Source organism: Amphiura filiformis, chromosome 12, assembly GCF_039555335.1.
Source record: "Amphiura filiformis chromosome 12, Afil_fr2py, whole genome shotgun sequence".
NCBI lineage: Eukaryota > Metazoa > Echinodermata > Ophiuroidea > Amphilepidida > Amphiuridae > Amphiura > Amphiura filiformis.
Window position 1 is genome coordinate 59,447,224 of NC_092639.1, and position 17,089 is coordinate 59,464,312.

At 38.1% G+C, this 17,089-nt stretch overlaps 1 protein-coding gene across 1 annotated transcript; it reads left to right on the top strand.

Moving 5' to 3' along the window:
• The first annotated feature begins 336 nt into the window (after window positions 1–336).
• On the top strand, window positions 337–15,788 carry LOC140166504 (lysosomal acid phosphatase-like). The gene is made up of 10 exons (XM_072189984.1): window positions 337–461; window positions 6,171–6,266; window positions 7,013–7,255; window positions 8,084–8,176; window positions 9,152–9,241; window positions 9,950–10,079; window positions 10,412–10,497; window positions 11,250–11,356; window positions 12,798–12,991; window positions 14,426–15,788. The coding sequence occupies exons 1-10, from the start codon at window positions 339–341 to the stop codon at window positions 14,611–14,613; spliced, it is 1,350 nt and encodes a 449-aa protein (XP_072046085.1). The 5' UTR covers window positions 337–338; the 3' UTR covers window positions 14,614–15,788.
• Window positions 15,789–17,089: the final 1,301 nt, after the last annotated feature.

The following is a 17,089-nucleotide window of genomic DNA, read 5'->3' on the forward strand; positions in this document are numbered from 1 at the left end:
TAAGAAAGTACAGTAGAGCAAAATGTGTAGAAAGTCATGAAAGTCTCTTATACTTCCATGAAAAAGCAGATTTTTAAGATTAAAAAAACAAACAAAAACCCAGTTTTTTTTCACAAAGCAGATTTCCTTTGTTAAAAAACTGTTTTTTGTTTTCGTTTTGTTTTTTTAATATTAAAAATCTACTTTTTCATGGAAGTATTAGACTTTCATGACTTATTACACATTTTGCTCTATACTTTCAGCAGGGAGGTAATCGTACTATTTTAGTGATTTCTACATTTTGTTTTGACGTGTTGCAAAGACAGAACGGCAACCCTGCATCCAAGATGGCGGCGCCCATGCAGAATTTTAGTTGCATTGGAACTCTGACATATGCACATTTGTTAGCCTCGATTTTTAGTGTTTATGTGCTATTTTTCGCAAGTTGTAATGCAGAAAGGACACTGAAGTTGGTTCATGTGGTAAGATCATATAAAAAACGGGGTTTAATCAGATTAAAATGCTCTTAATTTAATTGTACTATCATTGCATTGGCTTGCATTAGCCCTAGAACTCTGGCCATAGTATCCGTTTTTACTTCTACTAGGGCCAGAGGCACTTACATTGAAAAATTTGTTGGAGATGCTTGAACGATCCAGTACAAAAAATGACAGCATTTCAATGCTTGATCGAGGTCACTAATTAACATGATAAAACCCACTTGAGAACACACAATCGCCGGTCATTTCTAAAGATGCATTTATACTCAATCGCGTTTGGAGAAACCTGAATCGCACGCATGGTCAGTGTACTAAATCGCCGTCGTATTTGCCTGCTGAGCATGCGCATGATTCGCTGTTTTTCAAAAGCGACAAGTAGGCCTATATTGACACCCTCTGTCGGTCAACGTTCTCTAAAATTGCACACATAACTTGTGTAGTTAGCGACAACGATTCAGTCTGGGTATAAACACAGCTTTACACAATGACTAATTTACATAGGCACAAAAGACCGTGTTCATGTACCGTTACTCAGCCAAACATGGCAGAGTAGGTCCCGGATCTTCTGTACATGTTCCTATCTCCTCAACGTTATACCGTTCCAACAAGGAAAGAGATACGAAAGGCGAACGTCTAGCTTGCATCATAAAATAAGCTTACTAAGTTACTTATTCAAGTTATTGATTGAATTTGAAATTACTGTATTTAGGGACAGGCATACAAATTTCAAATTGATTATATTAACCTGAATTGTGGTTGTTGTTGTTGGTTTTGTTGTTGTTGTTGTACAACTATCGTTTCTACCCTATGATAGGGACAGGCATAAAAATTTCAAATTAATTCTATTAACACGAATTGTTGTTTATTGGAAGAGAGAACTTCTCAGAAACAATTTGACACCAAAACCAATCTTCTACTGTATTGCTAAGTGAAGTTATGACGAAATTACTGTCGGAACATTGGGCCATTTTCTCTGATAAGACTTAGGGAGCGATCGTTATTTATGGCAGGGGGGGGGATGGGTAAATTTAGGGGAACACAAAATTTTTTTGTGGTCTTGAGGGGGGAACCTGAAATTTTTAGTTGAACCAGGAGGGGGGATTGTTAAATTTTAAATGGAGAAAATTTGGAAAACAAGGAGGAACGTGAAAATTTTGAGCGGACGCGAGGGGGGAACGCGAATTTTTTTCTCGATATTTTTGCCAAAACACCCATTCCCCCCCCCTGCCGTAAATAACGATCGGTCCCTTACATAGGAGTTCATGGGGGGACTTGATCATTTTTGTGCCCCCAGGGTTCGATTTAGAAAATAAAATTTACATGCACAACTCTGATTTTTTCCTCAAAATGGGCTGAATAACACAAAATTTTGCATGCACAGGCAAAATTCTACATGCACAGAGCCAAAGTTACATGCATTTGTGCATGTAAAACCCCTCTAAATCGAACACTGTGTGCCCCCTGTCAATTTTTTGTTTTCACTGTAATTTAATCTAATTTTTGTTGAATATTATGTATGTTATCATTTTCAACACATCTGTGAAATTTTGTATGAAAATTCAAATTTTAAGGTGGCAAAAAAGTGATTTTTGTGCTAATTTTGGTCAAATTTTGCCATTTTTCGGCCATTTTGGGTCCATTTTAGGCAAAAACAATGATTTTCCCCAAGCGATAACAAAAAAGTGCTTTCTCCCAGCAAATAAGTAAACTGGAATTGTTATGTGAAAAGGATGAAAGTTTTTGTCAAACCATGTTTCCCTTTTGTCAGAAGATGAATTTTGGGTCAAAATAGAATTTTTTCCCAAAAATGCCCCTTTCTGACCCCTTTTTGACCAAAACGGTGATTTTCACCAAGGCATATCTCACAGAAAAAAATATTCAAAAGTGAAGTCAATGTTGCATTCTGCTTCCTAAAGCATTGAATCTGTTGTCAATGCAAACTAGAGCATCTGAAACAGATTAATTTTGGTTTTATTCATCATTTTCTCCAAAAATGGTGTTTTCAGTGGCACAAAATGGCACAGATTTACATAGGGCTTTATTATCAAGTAAAATAAATAGCGCCCTCACTCAGATGTGCCTGTCCCTACCTATGACCTATAAAAGTTACCTGTTATCAAAGACAAAGTGTCCGCAAAAAACTGGTCATCGCAAGTATCTTTGATGCTGAAAAGTCACGATATTCACGCAGGGACAGGCCGAAAACCTTACCTCGATCGTAAAATCCAACCCATGCATGTCATAAATAATTCATTATTGTATTGTGTAAATGTCACTGATTGTGTCGACGTATTGTTTATTGCACCTGTTACAGCAGAAGTCATGCTGAATTTAAATAAACTCGATCGCTGGATCACCATGTGAATTCGCCTATTAAAAAAAAAAAAACCTCTACAACCAGGTTGTTAAGCATCGAGCACGCTGACTGGCTTAGCAAATATCCAATTATTTTTGTAAACCAATCAGGTTAGACGTACTTTACTGGCGGGTCACATTAATTCATACCGTAAAAGGCTGTCGCCTTCATTGATTGGCTAACGATTGCGATGAATGGTGTTTGCAACCAATCACAAAACGGGTTACAAATTTTATAAATAAGGCGCCCATCGGAAATTTTGTACACGTCCATGATGACGTCATGCCACGAGGTAGCCGGAGGCTTCGCTTTTCTGCTTGCTTTAAAAGCGAGCGAGTGGTATAAAGTCAGTTTCACAGCTGGCCAATTCCACCGTTACGGACGTTACAGATGCATGCAACTTGTAACTTTTAAGTGAATAGCACACATGTTTGCTGTTAGGATAACACTTTAATTCTTAGTATGCTACTAGTACACACTCTAATGTTCAATATAATGAAGCAATTTTGTTTTGGCTTTCTTAGTTAATTAGCTACAGAAATTAGAAACGAGCGTTACGGACGTTACGCAAAAGTGCCTGCCTTTTTGACAGATGGTACATATCCTTAAATCTCCATTCAGTTCTGTGTTTTATTTTTTTCTGTTAACTATATTGAGCAAGCCCTGACTCCATTCTATGTAAACATGAAAAGCAAGTTTGAAATTAATACTCCTGTATCGTCCTACACTGTTGATAGAGTGTTACGGACGTTACATTTTATCTCAAATGTAACGTCCGTAACGTTTTACATGGTGAAAAAAAACTGTCGAGGTGCTTCCTCAGATTTTTTTCTTTACTATCTTGAAGTGGGTATGACATCAATCTATGGAGGCATGATTAGCAAGTTTGAAATAAATGCTCCTGTTTTGAGCAATAATGTTCCCAAATTTGTTACGGACGTTACAAAAGGCACTTTTGGCGTGGAATTGGCCAGCTGTGATTTATGGAGCATATCATAAAATCTCTGAGCACATACACAGCGGATTTGACAGATAAAAATGACATTTGCAATTCTGAGCAACAGGATTCCATGAAATTGAAGATTATGTAAGTTATTCTACAGGATCGGTAATAATTAACAGCTGGTCTGCTGTATTTGAAGTGCATATTGATTTTTGGAAGTTTGTGACTTCGTACGTTATGTGCAATAGATATTACAGGAAGCTTAAATTGGCACGCTTTCCTGCAATTTGTCTGTCGCTTACGAAAGTTATTGGGAGTTCAGGGCACGTCACACCGAGTGTGACGTGACCTCGCTGGGCATATGTTGAGTGTTGGTGTTTTTTTAAAGAAAGCACTGAGCTGAGGTCGAGAAAGGTTGAGGGCGAGATGGCCGAGTGGTTTAGGCGTTGCGCCAGCCAGCCGGGAGATACAATCGACGTGGGTTTGAATCTTGGGCTTGCCTTAGCTGGGTGAAAATTATCCTCCCTCCCAAAAAGTTCTAGGGTCAGGAATCCTTCAATCACAGACTGCGTTACTGGCCTGTATCACGTTTCAGGAAAGAACGCTCTAGTACATACCTGTTTTTAATGACTTTGCAACAATGTTTCTATTGTCAGCAGTAACACCTTGCATTCATACTTTTGAGTTTGTATGGAACACATTCGTACACATTATAAATAAGTGAAATCAGAATATCCTGAAAGGAATTTAGGTAACGAATTCAATGACACTGCCCTCGCGGCAGCTAATGTTTTCATGTAAACATGGCGTCATTAGACATTTTTAGCCTACGTTTCGTATCCTACTATCGGATCGTTGAAACAACAAAACCTCAATCCCCGGCCTCATCCACGAATTCACTCACCTTCCTACACCACCAGTTGTAATAAAACTCAAAACCGTGTTATTCCTCAAAACTACATGTACCTTCATTAATAAAAAATTGAAATCCTAGTAGAAATCCGTTATCGAAAATTGTTTGATATAAAACGTCAACAAAAGTAATCTTTCTGAAGAGTAGATACCACGTGTCAAAATGGCGGCTCACAGTCGCATCCCCTGCTTTGTACATGTGATGTACCTAGGTCACGGTCTGTCTACGTGACGAACAGTCAGGGTCAGTGGACAGCGCAACCTGTCTGCTGCCATGCCGTAATATATGCACCTAATATGGGCAATTGGGATATACGGCGCTGTCAATCATCCTTATTCACAATCGCCTTGTCGAACAGACTCTTACGCAGGTAAGAGCTCACACTGTCCTCACTTTAGCGATTAGGATCGATGAACGTCAGGCCGACACAATCAGGTTGAGTAGGAGAATATCATCGTGATGCCCATGTTGGAACCATTGCATTTACGCAAGAAATATTCATTGCCAGGACTGAAGCGGTGTAGCCATTTCTATGTTTGTACCGGACATTTTTCAACACGGAGCTGGCGGATTTTACTGCAAATTCGTCCAAAGGTAAGCAAAGGGTTGGGGATCGCATTTTTAACTTTGACTAAACTGTTTCGGAGTTAAGGCTCGCTAAAAGTAGACCATTTCGGGGGCTGTATTTGTTGTGCATGTCACATTGTGAACAATGAGTGAAAACCGACAACATTCGCTGAAGAATTATTGCCATGCTCTAGTAATAGTATACCTACTTCAATCAGTTACATCACAGAATTTAATTGTAGAATTTTTTCTCACCCCCATACACTGCTTAGCATGTGCAGATTTTGGTAGTGTACATGTGTGATGTCTGTGATTCGGAAGTCACGTAAAGCTGTTGGTCCTGTGTACAGGAAGAGTCAAAACCCTGTGCATGTTAAGTGTCTGAGCTATTTTAAAAGAGAAGGGGGATCATCCCCGGTTCTGATATCTGCAATCAAACCTAGGACTAGGTTCCAGGATCCCATAGGTAAACTGTGCACATTAAGCCTGTGTGACAATTACTCAATTTGAGGTATGCGCGTATATGAAGAAGAAGAAGAAGATGAAAGCACTTCTCAGAAACAATTTGACACAAAGCTTCTGCTAAATAATTTGGTTTACGGGCTTGCATGCTAGTTAGTATGGTAGAAAAAAATAGTGTCCACATAGTTGGGTGCAGTGCTTACGCCAATTGTCCTGATTTTTTCTCTCTCAATATTTTCATATGCCAGTTTGCTCGAGCCCCAATCACGCCATTTAAATTATAACTTCTCGGCTTGCATCGCTTTATTTCCGATCCTCGCATATATTAATTTGTGTTTCGCATTGTCTTGCGCCCTGCTAGGGTGAAGCACATAGGCCACCTCCTTCTTCATTATTTAACTAGAATCCTGTTTAATGCACACACACATTCTGTTTGAAATATCATTATAGTTGTATCGTCATGGTGACAGGTCTCCAGTAGTTGGGTATCCTAATGATCCATACAAAGAGGATTCATGGCCAGAGGGATTTGGACAACTCACTGAGGTAGGTCAATAATGATAGCAACTATATGGGATGTAGCTACAGTGGGCGGTGGTGGGCGGCAGAGCCCACCACTTGGTTTTTGAGCCCGCCACTCAGCTGCCATTTTGGCACTGGAGCCCACCACTCAGAGGCCAAAATTGCACAATTTTATTGGATCAGTCAAGAATTTGTTTTATTTTGGCAGAAAATTACCAAATATGCAAGATTTTCATCAAATGCTGCCCACCACTAAAACTATCCTAGCTACAACCCTGCTATTTAGATGCTGTTGTAATATTATTAATGTCCTCAAAAAATGTCCTTTACTTGAATGCTTAGAAACATGGGTGCGTATTCAACCAAATAATCCACGCCCAAATATACACTATTGGACTGTATTCTTACTATGTTTTATAACTATAATTCAGGCAATTTGAATAATATGTTGTCTCTAAAATGTTTAGTGTATGGATTTCAACTGGAATAGCAAAATGTAGCCTCTTGATAATCGTTTCCACCCAACCTTCTTCAGGCTTTGCTGTTTGAGAAGAGCTAAAGCAATTGCTCCCCATCACTCCCCTCAAATAAAGCTGAGGAGAGCTTTTTATTGCTCACCTACCTTTGGTGTAGCAATAATAACCACATATATACAGTACAGTAAAAATGCTCTCCTAGTGATCTCCTATGGCACTCAAGGAGAGCAGTTAAAAGCTCCCCTGCAAATTTCAAACGGCAAAGCCTGCCCTCTTGTCAATTTCGTTTCTCAGCATGGTATGATGCAGCATTATGACCTTGGGCAATGGTTGCGTAGGAGATACATCACTGATCAGCACTTCCTCAATGAAACCTACGTGAGAACAGAAATAAAAGTCATCAGTACAGACTATGATCGGACCATCATGTCAGCAGACTCCAATCTTCAAGGTCTGTACCCACGAGATAAAGATCTTGGCAAGGGGATGCTTTGGAGACCTATTCCTGTGTTTAGACTCCCTGAAGACTGTGATTTGGTGAGTGTTTACGGCCTGGGGGAGGCACTTAGCATAGTAGTGTATGTATAATGTATGCTCAGCTCTTTTGCCCTACATGAGCAGATCTCAACGATCCCTTGTTTTAAACTTTGTAGTAATCATAACACCCCTGCCCCCTTTTTTCAGTATCAGTGTGGGTGGTCAGTAAAATTTGTCAATCTTTTTACCTAGTTCAGAGTTCAGGTAAACCGGGGGGTTAATTGCAATTAAGAATCTGAAGTTTCTTCTACAGAATTTGCCATTTTATTTCCGAATATGAAAACATTGCGATCCTGATTTCATGTGTCTATGAATACAACATGCACTTCCTGTATGATTTCCCATCTAATTTCAATTTTGTTATTCAAATACTACCATAACCACTCGGGTATAAGCCCACCCCCCTAGATGGGCAATTTCACTTCAAAAATTGGGGTGGGCTTATAACCGAGGAGGGGTTAGTAGTTGAATTTAAAAATAAGAAAAATCTTCCCCATTTGTATATGTCCAATGTATCAGTAATTTCTATCATCTTTTTCAATTTTTTAAAAATTTTAAGTATGGAATGTTAATTTTTAACTGATATTTTTTAAATATTTGTTCTTAAATGTGAAAGAAAAGCATTGATGATTTAAAAACTTAGCCAAAATGACTACTGGGCTTATACCCGAGTGCACCCTTGTTTCCCGAATGGTTTGAGAAATAGGGGGTGGGCTTATAGCCGAAGGTGGGCTTATACCCGAGTGGTTACGGTAATTTCATATTATAAGATTGTACATTATTGTGTTAGGGTTATTAATTTATGGACTCTTCTTCTCATCTCAACAGTACCTCCATGACACCACACATCATTGTCCAAGATTTAAACAATTGACAATTACCAACAATCAAACTAAGCAGAAGTATATTGAAGATGATAAGGTAACTTGTATTATTTTAATTACCGGTATTCTATTATGTTATCATGTGGTGTTGTATATAAGCCCATATGTGACCAGTTCTGACAAAACCAGGAACAAGTAGCATTAGGTTTAGGGTTAGTAGCAGTGCTTAGGTTATTGGTAAATATGGATAGGGTGATGTTTAGGGTTAGGATAAGGAGTATGTTGTATAACTAAGTTATTGGTCTTTGGACTGGATGTAATGGCCCTACAGACTATTAACCTGTAACTGCAAATTATACATACCCCTCATTTGGAACAGTCTCATCCTCTAACCCTAACCCCCTAAGGGCTTTTTGGTGACGGGAAGGGAATGAAGGAAAGAATAAAGAGAGAAAAGAAAGAAAGAAGTTGTTTGCTCTTGGTTGGATTCGAACCCGAGACCCTCGCATGCCAAGCACTCGGTCGGCGACACTTTGCCACGGTCTTGGGCTTCGCTGGCCAGCGAAACCGTGCCTATATATCACTTAGGGCGATTAGCGTCATCACACCACGTGAGATGCACGCACGAACAGCGCATATATCAAGTAGTATTTTGTAGTATACAGGCGGGTTAGGGTTAAGGAGGGTGGGATGGCAAAGCTTTTTTAGCCATTTAGCTAAAAATCCTGTAGTATAATTAATATTAATGTATTGAACTAATAAGAAATGAATCAATTAAGCCAATAAATGCATTTATATTTCCATAGGTCTTGCAGTTCTTGAGTTAAACCAATAATATAGCAAAACTTTAGTTTTGGGCATTTTCCCTTTCCGGAGAAATATCATGCACATGGGCATAAATGACACCCCTTATGTCAAGCCTTGGGATCTCCTTTATAAAACCCATATGTGTCATTCTTCATGTCATGTGTGTCGGCATTATTTGTCTGAATATTTGAGTGCAATCACTGCTAGGTTATGCTCCCTCCTGACCCGCCTTAACTAACATCTGTTTCTTGTTTTCTTACTGTAGGATTTCTTTAAAATGGTTGCTGAAAAAGCTGGCCTTGAGTTCTTGAACATGAGAAACATCACACACTTAGCTGATACGCTGCATTTTGAGGTAATATTTCATTTCATTACAGTATCAATCAATTTATCAAAAGTGCCAAAATCCTAAAACATTCTCTTACAATGATGTAGCTTACAGAGTTACTGCACATATGTCCCTGGAAAACATGTGGTTTCAGGAGATTCTTGAATGTTTCCAATGTGCCGTTTTTGATGTTCACTGGCAGTTTGTTCTGGCACACAGAAAATGCCCTTTCACCATTGTCACTAAAAGAAACACATTTTGGTCCTGCATGGGGAAATTTATGTGTTTTTGTTGCTCTTTGCACTTGACTGTAAAAAACCCTGTAAAAGCACTTTAGACCCATAGGATCCACACAATGGAGATTTTGGTATCAGTGGAAAGCCATATTTCTCATTAATCCTGTGAAATATTATTTAGGACTGACTGAAAAATATTTTGTTTGGATGTGTATGCCTAAATGTGTCTAAGTTCAATTAGTTTTGTTTGGATTGTGTATGCCTAAATGTGTCTAAAGTTCAATTTTAGTGCATTTTGCTTGCTTTTTGTATGTACAGAAAGCAGATGGCCGAAAACTACCTGACTGGGTAACAGATGCAATCTTTCAAAAACTAATGAATGCCTTAGATTATTATGTTATCATTGAGGCAGACAACAAGACAATAGAATATAGAAAGTTGTTGGCAGGTAAGGAAGTTTGATTTAAAAGCTCCAATTTCTGATTGTTTGTATCTGTAGAAATTAGATGGTCGTCTACCCCCAGATTGGGTAACAGATGATGTGATGCAGAGACTGATAAACGCCTTACATTATTGGTATATCGTTGATATGAATAACCAGACTGTAGAATATAGAAAACTTTTTGCAGGTAAGTATTATACAGTCATCTTAGGGCATTTAAATAAAGGTACTTAATTTAATGCCCATGTGACCAGATGGGCGCTGACATTACAGCTTGTAGACAGAAAGTCTGGAAAAGCGACCTTTGGTGGTCTGGTGGTCTTCCTGTATATTTCAATTGGAAACACAGCATGCATGTCCAGACTTTTTTAGTAAATGTGTCGTTTTTTTGCAACTTTGTTGTATTATTGTAAGAGTTTCCATGTTTTTGTGTGGAAATACCACACCCTTTAATATCATATGTGCTTTTACATTTATTAATATGCATATTTTAATTAGTCTTTATTTTGTTATCAACAGGAAATTTAATTAAACAAATAGTTGGACAACTGAGAAACAACACCTCAGGAGCAAATAACCAAACCAAATTATATATGTATTCAGGTGTAAGTATTATCAGTTACTACATTTGTAGAATGTTAATTCCTTTCCCATGTTGAATTACTTATTCTTATAACTTGGGGTTTGGTTTGTATCTCTCTCAATGACAGTTGTGCGGCATTTATAAATGAATTATTTCTGTGACCACAAAATGAGCGTAAAGTCACAAGTTGGTGGTCTTGAGACGACCTGCTTTTTGAGCTCAATGGTTTGTCCATTGTGAATGGGGTTATAGCATGGTAGGTATTTTACCTACCATGGTTATAGTATGCTGTACTATGTCTTCAAGTCTGTCCCCATTCATAAAGGACACACCACTGTTAATACTGCCAATACAGGTGTCTTCAAGTAAAGAACATCACCTCAAAAGATCGAATGTCTTGAAACTCCAACTTGCTCATTTAGTGGGACCAGGTCACATTTTACATGGATATAATAGGACTGGATTTGGACTAGAACCCAAGCCGAGTACAAGTCCTTTTTTGCCTGAGGTCCTTTTGTTCCTTTTCCATTTCAATTGTTAAATTGGGCTATTCCAGTTGAAATCAATTATACTCCTATGGAAGACATGACCTCAATCTCTCACAGAAGAGGTGTAGATTTCAAATGGAGTCACCCATTCAGGTAACCCTATTTGAAATTCTCACTCCCTGTGTGGAAGATTAAGGTCATGTCTTCCATAGGGGAGTGTATAGATTTCAACTGGAATTGTTGTTATTTATAAATAAAGCTGATTTGAATTTATTTGTTTCAACAGCATGATTCAACAGTAGCAGCATTATTATGTGGGTTTGGACTGAGAGTACCCGGCAAGCCAAACACTGCATCAATCATACTTATAGAGCTGTACCAAGAAGCAGATAGGTAGGTACACATAGGGGAATTTGAGAATTCAGGAAATTCTTATTTTTTAAATTTAGGCATATACACTTTAGAGGGATATTTTCCCTTCCCAAATAAGTAAATACATTAAATTTGTACATAAAAAATGTTACTGACTTTGTGGTAAATTTGTCTTATATTCCAACAAAATACACTTGTTGTTTATTCAAAGTCCTGGATACACATAGAAACTTCCTGAATATATGATAGGAAGCTGGTAAAAAACTCTTTGTTTGGCATGGGGCAGATATTTTGAAAATTGTGTAAGGTACTAGATAGATATGGTATTTTTCTTCGAGATGATGGGTTTAAATTTGCCAGTCAAGTGGTAGACTTTGTGTTGAGATCATTTTGATCATGGTCCAAAAAGCATGATCCAGTTAACATAGTGATATCAAATCAGATTACACATAACGCTTTGATATGACACATTTGCAGCCAAAATTAAATCAGGAAAAGTTCTTTGTCCCAATAATGCCACCAATTCTGCCAGCCCAATACCTATAATATCACCCAAAGTAACCAGATATGTTCTTTCACCCACAAAGCATATTTCACCCATGTGAATGCACATATCATGTCTAGTCATAAATGATATAGTGAAGCATGTGAATGAACTGGTAGCCCCATGGGTAGGCATGTTGGTGCCTAGACTAAATCCCTCCACTACGCATGTATTTGTGTTAAGCATGTAGTGACAACTGAAAAACTTACAGCGCAAAACGTGGTGGACTCATTAAAAATCCGAAAATATTATTGCGCATAATGCGGCACCTGTGTACCGAGCCATTGTAACAAGATCATGCTCTGAAGTTCTAAAAATGTGTGTTCAAAAGGTCAATTTGGACACAACTGCGTAGTCTCAGGCCACCAGACTCTAGTGGAAAATTCAACACTTTTTAACACATGAGTTGTTCAATCGTTAACCAAGACATTTGACAAATGGGGGGCAGTCTAGTTGGTGCCTCAGTGGGGCTTGCTTTCTTACCATCAAAATAAGTAAATGTTCATCTAACATGTGACAGGAAGTCACAAAGTCTTTTCAGAGCCACCGCAAAGTCTTCAAAGCCACCAAACTCTTTACATTAGCAGATAGGCGAGGTCTGCTTGTTCTCTGTTGACAAGCGGCAGTCTTCAGTGAACGGCTCTTTTCAGAGCCACCAGTGGTGGCCTACTTGTCTCATTCTTAGGTACTTTGTTCTGAAGAAGTCAGCTACTCCTGAAAAAAGCTTGACAGTTCTAAACTTGTCCGACGGCGAACCCGCTAAAAACTTCAACATACTCATGGTGTGCAGGAAAATATAGTTCCAATGCCACCAACTATAGACTGAGAGAAATGGACACTATATATAACTCATGAATGACAAATTTTTAATGCAAATTCTATTTCATCTCCCATTGTCATGTCTTATTTCTCAATCAGCTCATACACAGTTGATGTGTACTTTCGTAATACTACCGATTTACTCCAAACCATGAAGCTACCAGAATGCTTAGAGCAAGTCCACTGTCCATTAGGGCAGTTTTATAATCTCACAGAGCCTTTAATACCCAAAGATTATAAAGAGGAATGTAAAGCTGTGCTACCTATGCAAGGATTGGAGTGGGGTAATAAAGGTAAGTTAGTGGAAAGAAAATTATGACCAGCTCCAACAAAATCAGGAACAAGTCGCCAGACATGTTTTTGAGTTATAGGCCTTTAAAGATGATATCCGGCCCATCATCCCCATAAAAAATGAAATTTTGGAATTCTTAATTTCATGGTACGTTACTGGTATTTGACGGTGGGACTAAGTTGACTTTCAAATCCTTGAAAGAACTTATTAAAAAGAGGTTTATTTAATCAATAAAGAACAGTTGAACTATGATAATCCCTATTCAATCCTGTGTAAGGCAGAAAAACTAATTGGTCCATTACTCAGAATAGCAATTTGGCAAAAATATCAAGGTATCATTTGCAAAATTATCCATATCTTAAAAAGTATTAATGTTATTTATATAATGTTTGTATCATTTTAAAGCTTATTGTCTAGTGCTTACATTTGTATTCAAATCATAAAATGTCAAAAATGCGACTTAATCCTGGTTTTGTCAGAGCAGGTCACTTTTTTTAAGCTGACCCTGTCAACACCACTCATAACTGGAATAAAAAGTTCTTTACACTTACACAAATCCTCTTTTCACTTTTTTTGGTAAAAATGAACAGATATTTTGAGACTGTCTTAAGAATTTTCCAACACGATGATAAAAAAAAAGTGTTAGACAACACCTATCAACTCCAGTAAAAACAAAACTGGTTAAATGAATTGTTCATGATCGATGGAGTAAACACAGTAAATAAGGTTCATTGTTTCTGATCCAGTAAATGCTCTTACTTGTGTGTGTACGTTTCAGCAAAATAATATGGTAAGATGTTTTAGATTTGGACTCAGCGCAGGGATTTATAGTGCACTACGCACAGGCACAACTCCTAGACGTTGATCCACAAGCCTCAGCACACTTTACAGGTTGTCACTGACCACTACATCCCACATTATTCCATAAACCATTTAACAACAATTCAGGGACTTTGCTGCTACAAGAGTGGACACCCTAGACATTCCACAAATAACCTTCGCAACCAGGATCAGCTCCCCAAGTTTAGTATGGGTTATAACAAGACAATTAGCAGTAAGTTGTCCAAGGGAATTTCAAACTAAGTCAATTTTTCCATGAGATCGTACTAGGCACCGCCAGGGTTCGAACCCGCAACTTCTTGCACCAGAGTCGAACACCTTATCGATTGAGCTAACTTTAAAGAACCACCATCAATAAAAAGCTCCTTAATGCCAGTCTTCTTTTCAACTTGTCTTGCTGAAACGTTCACAAATAAGTGCATTTTCTGGATCAGATACAAAGAACCTTGTTTACTAGAAAATGGCTCCTTATACAAGTGGGTTTTTTTTCAATTTTTCTAGAAGATATGGTAAGAATTTTCAGATTTTGAGAGTCTTTAACAAATTCCAACCCAAAAAATCCTTAACACAAGTCTTGTTTTCAATTTGTCTGCAGGTTGGCTAATGGCATTTATAGCAGTTGTAGGATGTCTTTTGTTAGCACTCGTCATGATAGCTCTAGCACTCTTCAGCTCACACAGGAGAAAGATGCTCCTCAGAGAAAGGCGTATGGAACCAATCAACTTTCATCTCTTGGGTCATCATGCAAGCGAATCAGAAGACGAGTCTGTGTTTGACACGTGACCAGAAGGAGTGAAGGTAGCATAGTATCAATTTAACAGTACTAACATTGCCACAGATGTTTATATAGCGCAAGTTGTGCTTGATAATGATTTTACTAAGTCACAGGCACCAAATGTCACAAAATACTGAAATAGTGACACTAATTGATAGGTGCTGATGAGAGACAGGTTTCATAATAGGTGCTGTACCCTTATCAGCCTATGTAAAGATAAACTATCACAACCACACTAATGGGGAACAGGTGTCAGTGCTAGAAGTAATAGTAATGCATTATAAATGATGATACATCGTATAAAATATTAATTCACATTTTGAATAACATGAAATGATACAGTGGTGTGTCCAGGGGGTGGCTTTGGGTGCTGAAGTGTGGGGATGAGGCTATGGATCACAAAATGCTCCTTTAAGTAAATCAAAGTTACTTTACAATATAGAGGCCATCAGGCTCAGCGTGACATTATATGCCACCATCTTGCGATGATCGTTCAATCTCCATGTGGGAACAGCAAATTCACTGTGTCGATGCGTGATAACAGCTGCATGGCAAGCTGTGCCATGCGCGTAGTGTCCGACGCATGAACACACATATCATTTGTACCCACAAGATGGCGAAAGGCTGACGTCCTCTATAGGCTACTTATGATACAATGAAACAAATAGTAGTCCAATGCTTGGCAAAATGCATTCCTGGTCTCATGCTCACCCTGTTCAAATAGATTAACCTGGTGCAATAATAATGGGTAGTATATTTCTTCATCAACTCAATCTATACTTTTCTAAATGTCAATTCGGATCCATGTAGAGTAGTGGTAGACTCATATTTTAAAACGTATTGCCACTTTTATGAAGAGTATTATAATTCAATATGATATATAATGAAAATAGTGCCAAATCATAAACAGTCAGATTTCTTTGTAGACAAACACAATATTTTTTATGAAAGTTACAGTATTTTCAAATTCAAGAGTGTTTTTGTCCATCAGCTCACTCTCTCCAAAGAAGTAACATCAGATTATATCAATACTTAATAAATATCACATAACAGCATTTGTAGATATTATGTGGCATTTGATGTTTAACCTAGGTTACTTATTAAGTGGATAATACAATTAATCCTCCTTTGTTCTTCCATGAGGCCCAGGGAAGTATAATGGTGTTTGACGATTTACTACATGTATTATTCTGTCGGTCGGACATCCGGGCTATCTCTAGTCTCGGGCCCAAACTGCATGTGGCTCACGGTTTGTTGTGAACAACAGAAACCGGCTGTGAAGGAGGCTACATAGCGATGTTGCTGGAGTGACCCTCAATTTCGGAAAAAACGACACTCGACCATGGAATTTAATTTTAAGTTTGTCAGTATATAAGCGGTAAATCAAGTAAGTTTCTTCCACTCTGAAGACTTAGAAACGGTTGTGTGATTCCACTGACTATTTGCAGTCGAAATTTACGTAACACCAATGACAGAAATCATCAACAAAAATCGAATCAGGGACTTGTTTTCACTCGAACATCATCAACCGGAAGTGACGTGACACGGACCGACAGAATATGTATCTTTAGAATGATGTTTCTAGTCCTCAAGTCCAAGGCTGATTTCATTAACTTATACAGGGCATCACTAGGGACAAAATTTATCCCAAGTTCAAAACTGATGAGGTAGAGTAGATTGCCAAATGCCAATATACAAATACTGCATGGTTAGAGGGGAAATAGGGCTAACCGTTTTTTCCAAGGTACTGGCTACAGTACAGGCCTATCCCTCTGAACTTGGAGGGTGAGGGTGATAGCCAGTACCTCTTACAGTGAGTTTAATGAGCTAATGGTGCCAATTATTCATGTGTCTTAATTCAAATCAATACGTGGTAACTTACCTGCATTCTTCATTGATCCAATATTCCAAAATCAAGTTCCAAGCTACGGTAGGCTTATTTAAAGATTCATTTTTAGAAAGTAGCATTGCAGTGAAAATATTACGTTCAATAGGGGTTTGACATGCAATTTAATTCTGGCGCCAAACTTCATGACGCTTGGATTGAGGTTATAGGGAAAATGCAGAAAATATTAACAGGAAAATAGTCTCTTTACATATATATCAGCTGGAGGTAGCTGAATCTATTTTTGTGATGTGATTAGCTAATCAATTTGGGACCATTAGCTCATGAATATGTAAGAGGTGTAATAATTTATCATGTCATGAGGCTTAATATTTTCTAGCTCCATGCATGGTCATACTACAATTATCATGCTTAGTCTTTCATAAATTCCTGGTGTGCTATAGATCACACTCCTCAAGCTATTTAGATGTGCTTTAGATATGTAATTTGAATCACTCTCCTAAGATCATTTTAGCATGTTATAGCATACAATCATAGACTGTAAAAAGAAATTTCTTTTTACAGTGTGTTTACAGATACAATGTGCATACCTGAAGAAAAAGGTGTGAATTACTATAAAGGTTGGTAGGATGACGGGA

Bases quoted from the DNA above. Each gene is read 5' to 3' on its own strand.
- LOC140166504 (XM_072189984.1), top strand. From the start codon at position 339: ATGCAGAATTTTAGTTGCATTGGAACTCTGACATATGCACATTTGTTA. The intron at 6,267-7,012 runs GTAGGTCAATAA...TTCGTTTCTCAG, and splicing joins GATTTGGACAACTCACTGAG to CATGGTATGATGCAGCATTA. The intron at 9,242-9,949 runs GTAATATTTCAT...TTGTATCTGTAG, and splicing joins CTGATACGCTGCATTTTGAG to AAATTAGATGGTCGTCTACC.